We start from the raw sequence: 16,029 nt of genomic DNA on the forward strand, positions 1-16,029 counted from the left end.
GTGAGTCTTGTGGGGCCCAATTGGTGTACCAAGCTTGCGTGTGTAGTTGGTGTTGCCTGCCCTGTATGTGGGGCGTGTTTCTGGGCAGTCGGGGAGGGGGGGTGGCCCTAACAATCAAATCTCCCTGATGATCCTAGAGTTTTAAAGCTACTGCAATAGTCTAATCCTTCAGTTCAGTCCTGCCACAGTTTGTCTCTGCCACTGACCCACAAGTCTTTGGTATTGGCGTATGGCTCCTGAGACTTGCGAGTGGGCCCCTCTTCCAGGCTGTGCACCCCGGGTCCTCTGTTGAGGGATGACTGTGCTATGTCACAGGTGAGTGCCGTCCCCCCAGGGCAGTTCTGGGCTGCTGGGCTGTGTTGGGAGGCTCCCAGTCTGCTCAAATGATGGCTGGATGGGGCTCTGTTAATTCACACTGCTCCCCCTTCCCAGCTCTGGGACATTCAGCTGAGGTTGCAGGGAAGGCTAATGTCCACGCCCAGTTTTGTGGTGTGTGCCTGTTATTTGAAGCACTTCCGTCACACTGGGTTGTCTGGGGCAGCTCTGGGCTATGGGGCTGGCGATGGGCAGGAGTGTTTCCTGTCCACCAGGATGGTGGCTGTGAGCGGACACCCCCCTTTTCTTGGGAAGTTGTGTTGTTTAGTGAATTTTCTCAGCCACTGGATTATTGCCTTTTGTCTCAGAGCTCTCTTATTTCTGCTCTTGACTTGACGTGCCCAAATTTCAATTCTTTGAAGCTTTCTGTATTGAGCTTCTTAGAGTAATTGTTTTAGAAAAAGCAAAAAGGATTTAAAAAAAAAAAAAAAAAAAAAAAAAAAAACGGCCCTCCTCAGAGATCTAATGGGTTATTGAAATGCTAATAGACAAAGCAACCAGGGCCATTAAGGAAAGGTGCCCTGGGCAGAGAGATCAGCCTTGCTTCGGGATTTGCATATGCGCCTCAAGGCCTGATCTCCGCCCTTCCCCTTTCTGTGTTCACCAGAACTCCAAAAATCCTCTGCTTTTACTTTGGAGCTTCTCGTGTTGTTTTCCTTCTATGCCCGTCTCCTCTCTGCTGGGCTGGCTGCTCTCAGAGTCTCTGGTGTCTGGCCTCAGTCTATCTATGGTTGGAGTTTGAATCAGTAGAATGAGTTTCCGATGAGAGCAGCCACTGCAATTCTCCCTTCTCCTTCCTGGAGCTGACAGCCCCTCCTCCCCCGGGACTGAGCCTGGCAGGGAGGGGCGCGGGTCCCCTGGCCGCAAAAACTTACAGATTTCGCTGATCTCAGCAGTTCCACGTTTTCATGAGTGTTGTATGAAGTATGCCCAAAGACAGATTGCTCTGTGGTGTCCAGTCCACGCAGTTCCTGGCTTTTTACCTACTTTCCTGGAGGAGTAACTAAAACATACAGCTCACCAGTCTGCCATCTTGCCCCGCCTCCTCAATGTCTTTTAACAAGGTTATTTCCTAACTTTTAAAATTGCATACTTCTGTCTATTTCTCTATCATGTATGTGTCTATCTATCTATCCAATAATCTTGCAATAATCTATCTAATCTTTTGTTGAAGATATTTATTCATTAATTAATATAACTTATTTGCTTTACTCTACCATATACTTATAATAGCTTCACTATAACAATTTCAGTTTTAGTAGCAACAATAGTAATCTTGAATGTCATTAATAATTTTTCTGTTCTTTGTTGTCCTTTGAATAGTTTGATTAAACTGAGGAAGTACAGTCAAAATACCATGCTTAAAGGGCACTTGAAGTAATTCTTTTTTCAGTACAGTTAGGTGCATCAGTTTCAGATATTTTTCAGGTTTTAGTGATTACATTTCTGCTTTTCTTTAATTTTGATTTTTAATCATGTGAAATATTGACAGTTTCATAAGACAAGGTATAGTCATAGCTGCTTCTCTTCCATCCTTGCCACCCCCCTCACTGTCTCCTCCTTCTCCTTAGAGGGAATCATTTCTATTAATTTTTTGTGTATTCTTTCATTGTTGAGTCTCACCACTCTTCTTATAAAAAGTATATTATATGTGACCATGAGGACACACTGAAGAAATTGCATTTCCAGAAAGAGACACATCAAACAGGATTGAAAATGGACACTTGGAAGGGATTCATGACAGACCTACCAATGGAGCCCACTGGTGCCCAAATGGACAGAAGAACCCTTGGGAATCCCCAGCCCCACTCTTTGATCCACGTGGGTGATTCCAGGATGAACATGATACCACAAGAACAAGTGGATCACAGCTTTGCATCTCAGATTTTGGGACCTCTGATGAACAGAATGGTCCCAGAGAATGCCCAGCCTGACCCTTTTGTCAACATGGGTGATTCTAGCATGAACTTGAAACCAAGAATCCAGTTGATCCCATACCCTGATGAACCGAATGCCCCTTGAGACTCCCTAGCCAGACCATTTTATAAATATGCATGGTTCAAGCATGTACTTGTTAACTCAGGATCAAGCCAGTTCTTCAATTTGGAGGAAGCATCATGATCGTACCTCATTCTCCCACAAGCAACATGAAGAATTGGAATCTCCCTTCAGCCAAACCGTGTTTCCAGATAAAAGTATCCAGAAGGAACTTGCTTTGAAACTCAACATAGAGGAGTCAAGAATGAAGATTTGTTTCAGGAACTGGCAGTTCAAATTGAGGAAGCAGCAGCAGCAACAACAGAGATCACTAGAGAAACCAAGCCAAATCCTTCCAGCCAAGGAGAATGTGCCCATCTCACCCAGAGCAAGCAAAAATCCTTATTCTTTTTTTCCTGTGGTTTCACATTCCTACAGCTTCCTTCCACCTCAGCCATTAGGCCCTTCAAATTGGGCACTGGACTCTGACTTCACTGGGAATCCCACAAATGAAACCAAAATGCAGGATCCACAGTTGGAAATGCTTGTGGCCTCAGTTCCTGTTTTGTACTCCAATGCTTATGACATATCCCAAATCATGGAATTGTACAGTTTTCAAGATATCAGCTCTTCCTTCATCTGTCTATATCAGTATCTCTCACCCACAAGACCTCAGCCAGAAGGACAGGGTAATACGCTCAGCAACTTTGCTGGTCCCGCTATAGGTCTATCTCCAGAGCGAACCTGGTCCAGTGGGACGAGCCAAGGCTTTGAAGTCTACCACCTAAGATACAGCCTGGAATTCCAGAACCCCTCCAGTATGGTGGACTATGGATTTCTATAGCAGAGTAATAGCAAATAGTATAGGCCTTATAGAAGTGGGGTCTTCCCACCCCTTGCACTTGCCTCTCTCCACTCCTTTGTCTACATTTTAACTCAGATATCATAGAAATCTTGTAAAAACTAGAGATTTTCCAAGTATAGCTCAGCCCCCAAAACTCTCCCTGGGGAAAGGCCTTCCTGGTTCCTCAAGTGGCCAAGGAGACTCCAAAATGGCCTCTTCACAAAACTATCTTGTACTTTTTAAAAAAAATGATATAAAGACTGGGGCATTTAAGGGTCATTCACTTTTTTTAATAGATTATTTTTTTAGAGAAGTTTTAGGTTTACATAAAAATTGTGCAGAAAGAGAACAGAGTTCCCCTTACAACCTCTCTCCCCCCATCCCCTGCACAGTGTGGTACATTGTTACAATTAATGAGCCTGTATTGCTAGAATCTTATTACCTAAAGCCCGTAGTTTACATTAGGGTTCACTCATTTTGTTGTATAGTTCTATTGGTCTTGACAAATGCATGATGTCATATATCCCTTACAGTTTCATACAGAATAGTTTCATTGTCCGAAACATGACCTGGGCTCCACCTATTTGTCCCTTCTCCCATACTTGGAACCCTGGCAACCACTGGTATGTCTACTGTTTCTATAGTTTTGTCTTTTCCAGAATGTTGTATAGTTGGAGTCTTACAGCATGTAGTCTTTTCAGACTGGCTTCTTTCACATAGCAATATTTGTCTAAGGTTCCTCCATATTTTTTCATGTCTTGATAGGTCATTTCTTTTTATTGCTAAATGATGTTCCATTATATGGATGTACCACAGTGGGTTGATCTGTTCACTCACTGAGGACATCATGGTTGCTTGCAATTTTTGACAATTATAAATAAGCTGTTATAAATAAAAAAATGTATATTATATGTACTATTTGTGCCTTGCTTCTTTTATTTAGCATTATGTCCTGGAGATCATTCCATATCAATATATAAAGATCTTCTTCATTCTTTCTAACAGCTGAATAGTATTGCATTGTGTGGATTCACCATAATATATTTAGTCATGTCCCTATTAGTGGGCATTTGGGTCATTTCTAATCTTTTGGTAAAAATAATAATGCTGCAATCAATAACCTTGAATTTCATATTTTATCTCATAAACTCACAGTATATCTTTCAGATAGATTCTTAGAAGTGAGTTGCTAGGTTAATGGGTACATATCCCCAGTGTAATTTTGCTGGATATTTCCAAATTTCTCTCCATGGTGTTTAAATCCCTGTTATTAGTGTATGACAGTGCCTTTTTCCCATAGCCTCTCCCACAGAGAATGTTGTCAAACTTCTATTTTTGCCAATTCTGACCAGAATATTTAATTGAATAATTTTCTGAGTGACTGTATTGATGTCAGGGGCAGATAATTTTGCTACTTCCACAACCCCTGCTGAATTCATTATTCATAATAAACTTGGGAGAACCACTTCATCTGTAAGAAGAGAGATTTCATTCACTAATTTGCCTGCTCCTACTAAGTGCGATGAGGATAAAACTCCCTCAAACAGGAATTTCTTTTATAGTGTTTCTATAGAAAGAAAATTTTTAAAACTACAGGAGGGTTTTTATGGTGTTTAAAAGAACTACAATGAGTGGTAATAATCAGTGAGACACATTTTGTCAATTTCTGTTCTAAATATACCCTTCATAGTACTCTTGGGATGTTATTTTATTGTTAATGATTACTTGGTTCAGGGAATTTATTTCTTCTTATAGGGTCCTCCTGGACTTCCTGGGTTTCCAGGGACACCAGGTCTTCCTGTAAGTAGTATTTGGATTTTTATTTTAAAATTCCTTAAAAAGCAATCTCAAACATTATGTATGTATTATGTCCCTTTTCAAAGGGAATGCCGGGCCATGATGGGGCCCCAGGACCTCATGGTATCCCTGGATGCAATGGAACCAAGGTGAGATTTCTTCAGCTTTATCTTAAGCTTGATAATTTACTTGATAATAATAGACTTAAAAATCTAAAGGAATCAATATGAAGGATGTTGAAGAGGAGATACAGTAATTTCATGTGTAGTGCATACAAAAACTTGTTCTGAGTAACATTTTCAAAATATTGAAACATCAGTAATTACTTTAAGCATTTATAATTAACTGAAATATTGCGTTGGGTGGTGATTACTTATCAAATCCTTTTTTGGCTATAGTTTATGGTAGAATAGGAATTAAAAAAGATTTGGATATATATGTTTCCAAATAGCATCAGTTGTTAAGAGTAGTACTCGTGAATGTCATTTATTAGCTTTGCCATTTATCTATCTATCTATCTATCTATCTATCTATCTATCTATCTATCTACTAGGGTACAATTCTAAGTTTTCAAATATTTCAATGTTCTTTAAAATTATTTTTCACCTTATTGATGACTTCCTTAAGAAAAATTCTAAAACCTTGTCTATAATACGGCACATCATTTTTTACTATAAACTGTTAGTATGAAATCTGAAACTTTTTTCCTTCAGCAAACATTAGTGCATTTAACAATTCAAAAAGTAAAACAGAACTTTATGTATGGCAAATTTTTTTTTCCTGGCCCACTTTTTTTTTCTTTTTACACTTCAACGCAATTAAATTTTATTGTAATATTTCAAGAACTAAGCCTTAAAGCATTACTTTTTTTTAGGAGGTAGCATGACTCTTTTATTTTTCATTGCAATCTTATTAAAATACACATCAAAGTGATATGTTTTTTTTACTGTTCTTTTTTTAATTCAATTTTATTGAGGTATATTCACAAACCATACAATCATCCACAGTGTACAATCAGTTGTTCACAGTACCATTATATAGTTGTGCATTCATCACCACAATCAGTTTTCGAATGTTTTCATTACCGCAAAAAAAAGAATAAGAATAAAAATTAAAGTAAAAAAGAACACCCCAAATATCTCATACCCCCCATCCCTCCCTATTATTCATTTACTTTTTGTCCTTATTTTTGTACTCATCTGTCCATACACTAGATAAAGGGAGTGGGAGCCACAAGATTTTCACAATCACATAGTCACACAGTGTAAGCTATATAGTTACAGACTTGTCTTCAAGAATCAAGGATACTGGATTGCAGTTCAACAGTTTCAGGTATTTCCTTCTAACTATTCCAATACACTAAAAACTAAAAAGGGATATCTATATAGCATATAAGAGTTACCTCCAGAATGGCCACTTGACTCCAAATTTGAAATCTCTCAGCCACTGAAACCTTATTTTGTTTCATTTCTCTTCTCCCTTTTGGTCAAGAAGGCTTTCTCAATCCCACAATGCTGGCTCCAGGCTCATCCCCATGAGTCATGTCCCACGTTGCCAGGGAGATATACACCCCTGGGAGTCATGTCCCACGTAGAGGGGAGGGCAGTGAGTTTACCTGCAGAGTTGGCTTAGAGAGAGAGCCTGGCCTACTTTTGTTGTCTTTAGTCAACTGTTTTCAATTTAATATAAAATGATAGCAAAAATTAGGAAAATTTGTTCTTTTGAAAGCTTACATATTATAACCTCTGTTCTTATTCCCTTACCTTTTCCGCCTTTAGATTAATGGCATATATTGGCATTTTTCCATTTTACATGTATTATCTGTGAATCTATTCATGAAATATCCTAAACATTTCTAACCAATGACATGTCTCAGACTTTATATTAGGACATATATTTAAAATAACTTGAACAAACTATTTTGTATTAGAAAGGCCATATTTTGTGATAATTACTGTGGTATATACTTGAAGGCAATATAATTCTTTTTACTTCCAGTATTTCTTCAGATCAGTCTGACTCTTGCCATTTATTACTATTCTTGTTATTATTATTATTTGATTTCTGAGGCTTACTTGTGTTCTTCATCTCAGTTTGATCAACCTTATAATGATGGGACCAATATGGAAATAGCTTACGTGGCACATTTCATGTTAAAGTAGGCTACATTCTTGTGTCGATTCTGGTTATTTGTTTGTTTGGGCTTTTGCTGGCATGCTTTAAGCAATAAACAAACTACAGGCCAGTATTTTAAATTTGAAGGTCAACTATATCTGTATTGAGTACAATTAAGTATATGGTTAAAGGGATATTTTCCATTTCTTTTTGTAAAGCAGGTCCTTTGCAGGTCTAATGATTAGTTTGTGTATCTAATGATTAGTTTGCGTTTAAGGCTCCCAATTACGTGAGCAACAAATTTTAAATAAATTAAATGAATTTATTATGGATGCTTTCAAATTTAATGGTTTTCTTATATTTCTTACTATGTAAGTAATAGAATGGCCCTAGAGCTGGAGCCAGAATATGGGTTCTTTCTGTTTCTGTCTTTTGAACTCGATATACAGGCCACTTCCTTTCTCCCTAGGCTTTTTTCCCCAGGCATAAAAAATGGTGGGAAGGAATGTTGGACAGTAACTGAAAGGCATGCAGTTGTAATAATCTCACTCTTTTAGGCCTTTTGACAGAGATGTTTCTAGGATTACTATGGCCTATAGGTATGTGAAAGGAGATTGCATTGGGGTTCTCCTATAGCAATTTTAGCTTTTGTTTTCTAAACCAAATGTCCATATTGGTACTTTGCAATAGTGAGTGAGAAAAATTGTGTGCCTAGAAACATAATGACCTGAAATTGCTAGAACTATTGCTATTATTGTCCTCTTGGTGATATTAATGGCATTCTCCCTACTATATTTTTCTTTTTATGAAAATAATTTGAAATAGTTTACAGTAAAAGAAAAGTGCAATAGGGCAGTAAAAATAAGGATCTATATAATACGTGGGCAGGAAATTGGGGGAAATCATTAACTATTAAATGTGATGATGGCCTGTCATCTGAGGTGTGATTGTCTTAAAATGGATTTGTCAGAAGAAAATGACCTGGGGTAGAAATTTTTCCTTTATTTCTGATTGGGATTGATGTGTGGGGATAAAGGTATCTTAGAAGGTTGAATTGATATGGATAGCTAATATCAAAGTAATTGGTAAGTGAAAGCTAATAAATTTTTGGCATGTTTCAAAATGGCTTTTACAGAAATCTTTTCAGTCATTGTTTCTTGGTACAGTTATGCTTTGTTTCTTGTTCTTCCATGATTTTAACCCCTTCTAGGGAGAACGTGGATTTCCAGGCAGTCCCGGTTTTCCTGGTTTACAGGGTCCTCCAGTAAGTTATAAAATTTGGGATTACAATAAACACAGGAATTAACAGAAAAAGTAGAAGTGGTAGGAAACAATGCAGTCACATGGAGCAAAGTAGTGCATTTTAAAGTAGTAAACTAGAGAATGATTTTTTTTAAAAAAAAGAAGCTGGTAATATGACTCTCTGCAGGGTAAAAGCAAGGATTCTAAAGTATTTAATATAAATGTCAGCTCTAAGTATCCTGAGATATATAATACCCAGAAATGATCTTACAGCAGTCTATTCAATTTGGACTCTATTTGGAGAGCATTATGTTCTTTTGCTTCTTCCCCTCTCTCTTCTATATATGTATATACAATAATCCCTTTTATTTTTAACAATAGGGACCTCCTGGGATTCCAGGTGTGAAGGTAAGCATCTCATGCTATGGATGGTAAACATTTAGAATAAAATATTTGGAAAGCCTGCAACTTCAATATGGTAATGACTCATTTCTCTCTTAAAATGGATGCTTCTAGAAGCAGGGTGCACATTTACAAGCTCTCCCTAAGACGTCTCCTCTGTTTTCATGACTTTAAGTACCATCTATATGTTGATACACTTCCCAATGCGCATCTCAGATTTAGGTTTCTTTTCTGATACCTTTCAGTCCTCATTTTATACCTTGATACGGTTAACCACCTGCTCTCTCTGGAAACACAGTTTTCCCCTGATGTCTGTGATAGTGCCCTTTACTCATTTTTCTTCTGCATCTCTGGTCATTCTACTGTCTTGTATGCAAGTTCATTCTTTTCTGTCTAGCAAGTTTCTCAAGACACAATCCTAACCCCTTTGTCTCTTCTATGCCTAGTAATATTATTAATGCCTATATATTGATTATTATCTAGTTACTGAATACCCACATTGATATCTCCAAAACAGACTTCCCTTCTGAGTTAGATACATGTATTAAATATTTGGTCCTCTGATGTTGCCACTCAAATATCTCTGAGACATTAAAATTAACATTTTTAAAATTAAACTGCCCCATCAAAAAAATAAACCTGCCCCTTCCTCACTTCCACATCTCTAAATTTTTCATAGCTATAATTTTTTTTTATTTTTAAAAATAATACTTTATTTTTATTACAAAGGCAACAGAAGAATAAAAGAAAAAAGGGAAAAATCACTTAACTTTTAGCAAATGCAATTCCAATTAGCTAATCATAGAATCTCCTTACATTATTTTTCAATATGTGGAATGCTTTTAGCACAATTTAAATCATACTATGTGTATAATTTTCTATCCTATTTTTCACTTGTTTTATAATAAGCAGTTTCTATGATATTACATATCATCTTAGTGCCTAAGTGTTTCCTTTTTTTTTTTTTTTTTTTTTTTAATCTTCATTATATTGAGATATATTCACATACCACGCAGTCATACAAAACAAATCATACTTTCGATTGTTTACAGTACCATTACATAGTGGTACATTCATCACCCAAATCAATCCCTGACACCTTCATTAGCACACACACAAAAATAACAAGAATAATAATTAGAGTGAAAAAGAGCAATTGAAGTAAAAAAGAACACTGGGTACCTTTGTCTGTTTCCTTCCCCTATTTTTCTACTCATCCATCCATAAACTAGACAAAGTGGAGTGTGGTCCTTATGGCTTTCCCAATCCCATTGTCACCCCTCATAAGCTACATTTTTATACAACTGTCTTCGAGATTCATGGGTTCTGGGTTGTAGTTTGATAGTTTCAGGTATCCACCACCAGCTACCCCAATTCTTTAGAACCTAAAAAGGGTTGTCTAAAGTGTGCATAAGAGTGCCCACCAGAGTGACCTCTCGGCTCCTTTTGGAATCTCTCTGCCACTGAAGCTTATTTCATTTCCTTTCATATCCCCCTTTTGGTCAAGAAGATGTTCTCCGTCCCACGATGCCAGGTCTACATTCCTCCCCGGGAGTCATATTCCACGTTGCCAGGGAGATTCACTCCCCTGGGTGTCTGATCCCACGTAGGGGGGAGGGCAGTGATTTCACCTTTCAAGTTGGCTTAGCTAGAGAGACAGGGCCACATCTGAGCAACAAAGAGGCATTCGGGAGGAGGCTCTTAGGCACAACCATAGGGAGGCCTAGCCTCTCCTTTGCAGCAACCTTCTTCCCAAGGGTAAAACCTGTGGTAGAGGGCTCAACCCATCAAACCACCAGTCCCCTATGTCTGTGGTCATGTTAACAACCATGGAGGTGGGGTAGGCGAATACCCCTGCATTCTCCACAGGATCCTCAAGGGGGCACTACATCTTTTTTTTTTTCCTTGTTTTTCTTTCTTTTTTTTTTTTTTTAACTTTCCCTGCTTTTTTAAATCAACTGTATGAAAAAAAAGTTAAAAAGAAAACAAACATACAATAAAAGAACATTTCAAAGAGACCATAACAAGGGAGTAAGAAAAAGACAACTAACCTAAGATAACTGCTTAACTTCCAACATGTTCCTACTTTACCCCAAGAAAGTTACCTAATATAGCAACATTTCTGTGAACTTGCTCCTACTATATCCATCAGAAATTAACAGACCATAGTCATTCCTGGGCATCCCCAGAACGTTAAATAGCTTATCTGTTCTTCTTGGATTATTGTTCCCCCTTCCTTAGTTGCTCTCTATTGCTAGTTCCCCTACATTCTACATTATAAACCATTTGTTTTACATTTTTCAAAGTTCACATTAGTGGTAGCATATAATATTTCTCTTTTTGTGCCTGGCTTATTTCGCTCAGCATTATGTCTTCAAGGTTCATCCATGTTGTCATATGTTTCACCAGATCGTTCCTTCTTACTGCCACGTAGTATTCCATCGTGTGTATATACCACATTTTATTTATCCACTCATCTGTTGAAGGACATTTGGGTTGTTTCCATCTCTTGGCAATTGTGAATAATGCTGCTATGAACATTGGCGTGCAGATATCTGTTCGTGTCACTGCTTTCCGATCTTCCGGGTATATACCGAGAAGTGCAATCGCTGGATCGAATGGTAGCTCTATATCTAGTTTTCTAAGGAACTGCCAGACTGACTTCCAGAGTGGCTGAACCATTATACAGTCCCACCAACAATGAATAAGAGTTCCAATTTCTCCACATCCCCTCCAGCATTTGTAGTTTCCTGTTTGTTTAATGGCAGCCATTCTAACCAGTGTTAGATGGTATCTCATTGTGGTCTTAATTTGCATCTCTCTAATAGCTAGTGAAGCTGAACATTTTTTCATGTGTTTCTTGGCCATTTGTATTTCCTCTTCAGAGAACTGTCTTTTCATATCTTTTGCCCATTTTATAATTGGGCCGACTGTACTATTGTCATTGAGTTGTAGGATTTCTTTATATATGCAAGATATCAGTCTTTTGTCAGATACATGGTTTCCAAAAATTTTTTCCCATTGAGTTGGCTGCCTCTTTACCTTTTTGAGAAATTCCTTTGAGGTGCAGAAACTTCTAAGCTTGAGGAGTTCCCATTTATCTATTTTCTCTTTTGTTGCTTGTGCTTTGGGTGTAAAATCTAGGAAGTGGCCGCCTAATACAAGGTCTTGAAGATGTTTTCCTACATTATCTTCTAGGAGTTTTATGGTACTTTCTTTTATATTGAGATCTTTGGTCCATTTTGAGTTAATTTTTGTGTAGGGTGTGAGGTAGGGGTCCTCTTTCATTCTTTTGGATATGGATATCCAACTCTCCCAGCCCCATTTGTTGAAAAGACCATTATGACTCAGTTCAGTGACTTTGGGGGCCTTATCAAAGATCAGTTGGCCATAGATCTGAGGGTCTATCTCTGAATTCTCAATTCGATTCCATTGATCTATATGTCTATCTTTGTGCCAGTACCATGCTGTTTTGGCAACTGTGGCTTTATAATAAGCTTCAAAGTCAGGGAGTGTAAGTCCTCCCACTTGGTTTTTCTTTTTTAGAGTGTCTTTAGCAATTCGAGGCATCTTCCCTTTCCAAATAAATTTGATAACTATCTTTTCCAAGTCTGCAAAGTAGGTTGTTGGAATTTTGATTGGGATTGCATTGAATCTGTAGATGAGTTTGGGTAGAATTGACATCTTAATGGCATTTAGTCTTCCTATCCATGAACATGGAATATTTTTCCATCTTTTAAGGTCCCCTTCTATTTCTTTTAGTAGAGTTATGTAGTTTTCTTTGTATAGGTCTTTTACATCTTTGGTTAAGTTTATTCCTAGGTACTTGATTTTTTTAGTTGCTATTGAAGATGGTATCTTTTTCTTGAGTGTCTCTTCAGTTTGTTCATTTCTAGCGTATAGAAACATTACTGACTTATGTGCATTAACCTTGTATCCCGCTACTTTGCTAAATTTGTTTATTAGCTCTAGTAGCTGTATTGTCGATTTCTCAGGGTTTTCTAGATATAAGATCATATCATCTGCAAACAATGACAGTTTTACTTCTTCTTTTCCAATTTGGATGCCTTTTATTTCTTTGTCTTGCCGGATTGCCCCGGCTAGCACTTCCAGTACAATGTTGAATAACAGTGGTGACAGCGGGCATCCTTGTCTTGTTCCTGATCTTAGAGGGAAGGCTTTCAGTCTCTCACCATTGAGTACTATGCTTGCTGTGGGTTTTTCATATATGCTCTTTATCATGTTGAGGAAGTTTCCTTCAATTCCTACCTTTTGAAGTGTTTTTATCAAAAACGGATGTTGAATTTTGTCAAATGCTTTTTCAGCATCTATTGAGATGATCAATTGATTTTTCCCTTTTGACTTGTTAATGTGTTGTAATAGATTGATTGATTTTCTTATGTTGAACCATGCTTGCATGCCTGGAATGAACCCCACTTGGTCATGGTGTATGATTTTTTTAATGTGTCTTTGGATTCGATTTGCAAGTATTTTGTTGAGGATTTTTGCATCTATATTCATTAGGGAGATTGGCCGGTAGTTTTCCTTTTTTGTAGCATCTTTGCCTGGTTTTGGTATTAGATTGATGTTAGCTTCATAAAATGAGTTAGGTAGTGTTCCCTTTTCTTCAATGTTTTGAAAGAGTTTGAGTAAGATTGGTGTCAGTTCTTTCTGGAAAGTTTGGTAGAATTCCCCTGTGAAGCCATCTGGCCCTGGGCATTTATTTGTGGGAAGATTTTTGATGACTGATTGGATCTCTTTGCTTGTGATGGGTTGGTTGAGGTCTTCTATTTCTTCTCTGGTCAGTCTAGGTTGTTCATATGTTTCCAGGAAATTGTCCATTTCCTCTACATTATCCAGTTTGTTGCCATACAGTTGTTCATAGTATCCTCTTATAATTTTTTAAATTTCTTCAGGATCTGCAGTTATGTCACCTTTTTCATTCATTATTTTGTTTATATGGGTCTTCTCTCTTTTTGATTTTGTCAGTCTAGCTAGGGGCTTGTCAATCTTGTTGATCTTCTCAAAGAACCAACTTTTGGTGATATTTATCCTCTCTATTGTTTTTTTGTTCTGTATGTCATTTATTTCTGCTTTAATCCTTGTTATTTCTTTTCTTCTACTTGGTTTAGGATTGGTTTGCTGTTCATTTTCTAGCTTCTTCAGTTGATCCATTAGTTCTTTGATTTTGGCTCTTTCTTCCTTTTTAATATATGCGTTTAGTGCTATAAATTTCCCCCTTAGCACTGCTTTTGCTGCATCCCATAGGTTTTGGTATGTTGTGTTCTCATTTTCATTCGTCTCTATATATTTAGCAATTTCTCTTGCTATTTCTTCTTTAACCCACTGATTGTTTAGGAGTGTGTTGTTTAACCTACAGGTATTTGTGAATTTTCTAAGTCTCTGATGGTTATTGACTTCTAATTGTATTCCATTGTGGTCAGAGAATGTGCTTTGAATAATTTCAATCTTTTTAAATTTATTGAGGCTTGTTTTATGTCCCAGCATATGATGTATTCTGGGGAAAGTTCCATGAGCACTAGAAAAGTATGTGTATCCTGGTGATTTGGGATGTAATGTCCTGTATATGTCTGTTAAATCTAATTCATTTATCAGATTGTTTAGGTTTTCAATTTCCTTATTGGTCTTCTGTCTGGTTGATCTATCTATAGGAGAGAGTGATGTGTTGAAGTCTCCCACAATTATTGTGGAAACATCAATTGCTTCCTTTAGTTTTGCCAGTGTTTCTCTCATGTATTTTGTGGCACCTTGGTTGGGTGCATAGACATTTACGATTATTATTTCTTCTTGCTGAATTGCCCCTTTTATTAGTATGTAGTGGCCTTCTTTGTCTCTCAAAACATCCCTGCATTTAAAGTCTATTTTATCTGAGATTAATATTGCTACACCTGCTTTCTTTTGGCTGTAGCTTGCATGAAATATTTTTTTCCATCCTTTCACTTTCAGTTTCTTTGTGTCCCTGTGTCTAAGATGAGTCTCTTGTATGCAACATATTGATGGTTCATTTTTTTTGATCCATTCTGCGAATCTATATCTTTTAATTGGGGAGTTTAATCCATTTACATTCAACGTTATAACCGTGAAGGCATTTCTTGAATCAGCCATCTTATCCTTTGGTTTATGTTTGTCATATTTTTCCCCTCTGTCTATTAATATCCTTTATTGTACCCATACCGAATCTCTTTAGTACTCAACCTTTCTCCAAGTCTCTCTGTCCTTTCTTTGTTTCTCTGTCTGTAGGGCTCCCTTGAGTATCTCCAGTAGGGCAGGTCTCTTGTTAGCAAATTCTCTCAGCATTTGTTTGTCTGTGAAAAATTTAAGCTCTCCCTCAAATTTGAAGGAGAGCTTTGCTGGATAAAGTATTCTTGGCTGGAAATTTTTCTCACTCCGAATTTTAAATATATCGTGCCACTGCCTTCTTGCCTCCATAGTGGCTGCTGAGTAGTCACTACTTAGTCTTATGCTGTTTCCTTTGTATGTGGTGAATTGCTTTTCTCTTGCTGCTTTCAGAACTTGCTCCTTCTCTTCTGTGTTTGACAGTGTGATCAGTATATGTCTTGGAGTGGGTTTATTTGGATTTATTCTATTTGGGGTTCGCTGAGCATTTATGATTTGTGTATTTATGTTGTTTTGAAGATTTGGGAAGTTTTCCCCAACAATTTCTTTGAATACTCTTCCTAGACCTTTACCCTTTTCTTCCCCTTCTGGGACACCAATGAGTCTTATATTTGGACGTTTCATATTATCTATCATATCCCTGAGGTCCATTTCGATTTTTTTCAATTTTTTTCCCCATTCTTTCTTTTATGCTTTCATTTTCCATTCTGTCATCTTCGAGGTCACTGATTCGTTGTTCAACTTCCTCTAGTCTTGTACTATGAGTGTCCAGAATCTTTTTAATTTGGTCAACAGTTTCTTTAATTTCCATAAGATCATCCATTTTTTTATTTAGTCTTGCAATGTCTTCTTTATGCTCTTCTAGGGTCTTCTTGATTTCCTTTGTCTCCCATACTATGGTCTCATTGTTCATCTTTAGTTCTTTGAGTAGCTGCTCTAGGTGCTGTGTCTCTTCTGGTCTTTTGATTTGGGTGCTTGGGCTTGGGTTATCCATATCGTCTGGTATTTTCATATGCTTTATAATTTTCTGTTGTTTTTGGCCTCGTGGCATTTGCTGAACTTGATAGGGTTCTTTTAGGATTTGTAGACCAATTGAAGTCCTTATCTCTAATTTATCAGATCTACAGCTTCGTGGAGTA

At 37.4% G+C, this 16,029-nt stretch overlaps 2 protein-coding genes across 7 annotated transcripts in view; both read left to right on the forward strand.

The window, feature by feature from the left end:
• The window catches only part of COL4A5 (collagen type IV alpha 5 chain), a 414,777-nt gene that overhangs the window by 206,682 nt on the left and 192,066 nt on the right, over positions 1-16,029 (forward strand). For all 6 annotated transcript variants that reach the window (XM_037821236.1, XM_037821237.1, XM_037821239.1 and 3 more), the window contains exons 5-8: positions 4,952-4,996; positions 5,080-5,142; positions 8,319-8,372; positions 8,732-8,758. In XM_037821236.1, coding sequence (XP_037677164.1) covers positions 4,952-4,996; positions 5,080-5,142; positions 8,319-8,372; positions 8,732-8,758 — 189 coding nt within the window. The remainder of the gene's footprint in view (positions 1-4,951; positions 4,997-5,079; positions 5,143-8,318; positions 8,373-8,731; positions 8,759-16,029) is intronic.
• On the forward strand, positions 2,441-3,196 carry LOC119522691 (arginine-fifty homeobox-like). The gene has a single exon (XM_037821245.1). The coding sequence runs from the start codon at positions 2,441-2,443 to the stop codon at positions 3,194-3,196; it is 756 nt and encodes a 251-aa protein (XP_037677173.1).

This window comes from Choloepus didactylus, chromosome X (genome assembly GCF_015220235.1).
Source record: "Choloepus didactylus isolate mChoDid1 chromosome X, mChoDid1.pri, whole genome shotgun sequence".
NCBI lineage: Eukaryota > Metazoa > Chordata > Mammalia > Pilosa > Megalonychidae > Choloepus > Choloepus didactylus.

Bases quoted from the DNA above. Each gene is read 5' to 3' on its own strand.
- LOC119522691 (XM_037821245.1), top strand. From the start codon at position 2,441: ATGTACTTGTTAACTCAGGATCAAGCCAGTTCTTCAATTTGGAGGAAG.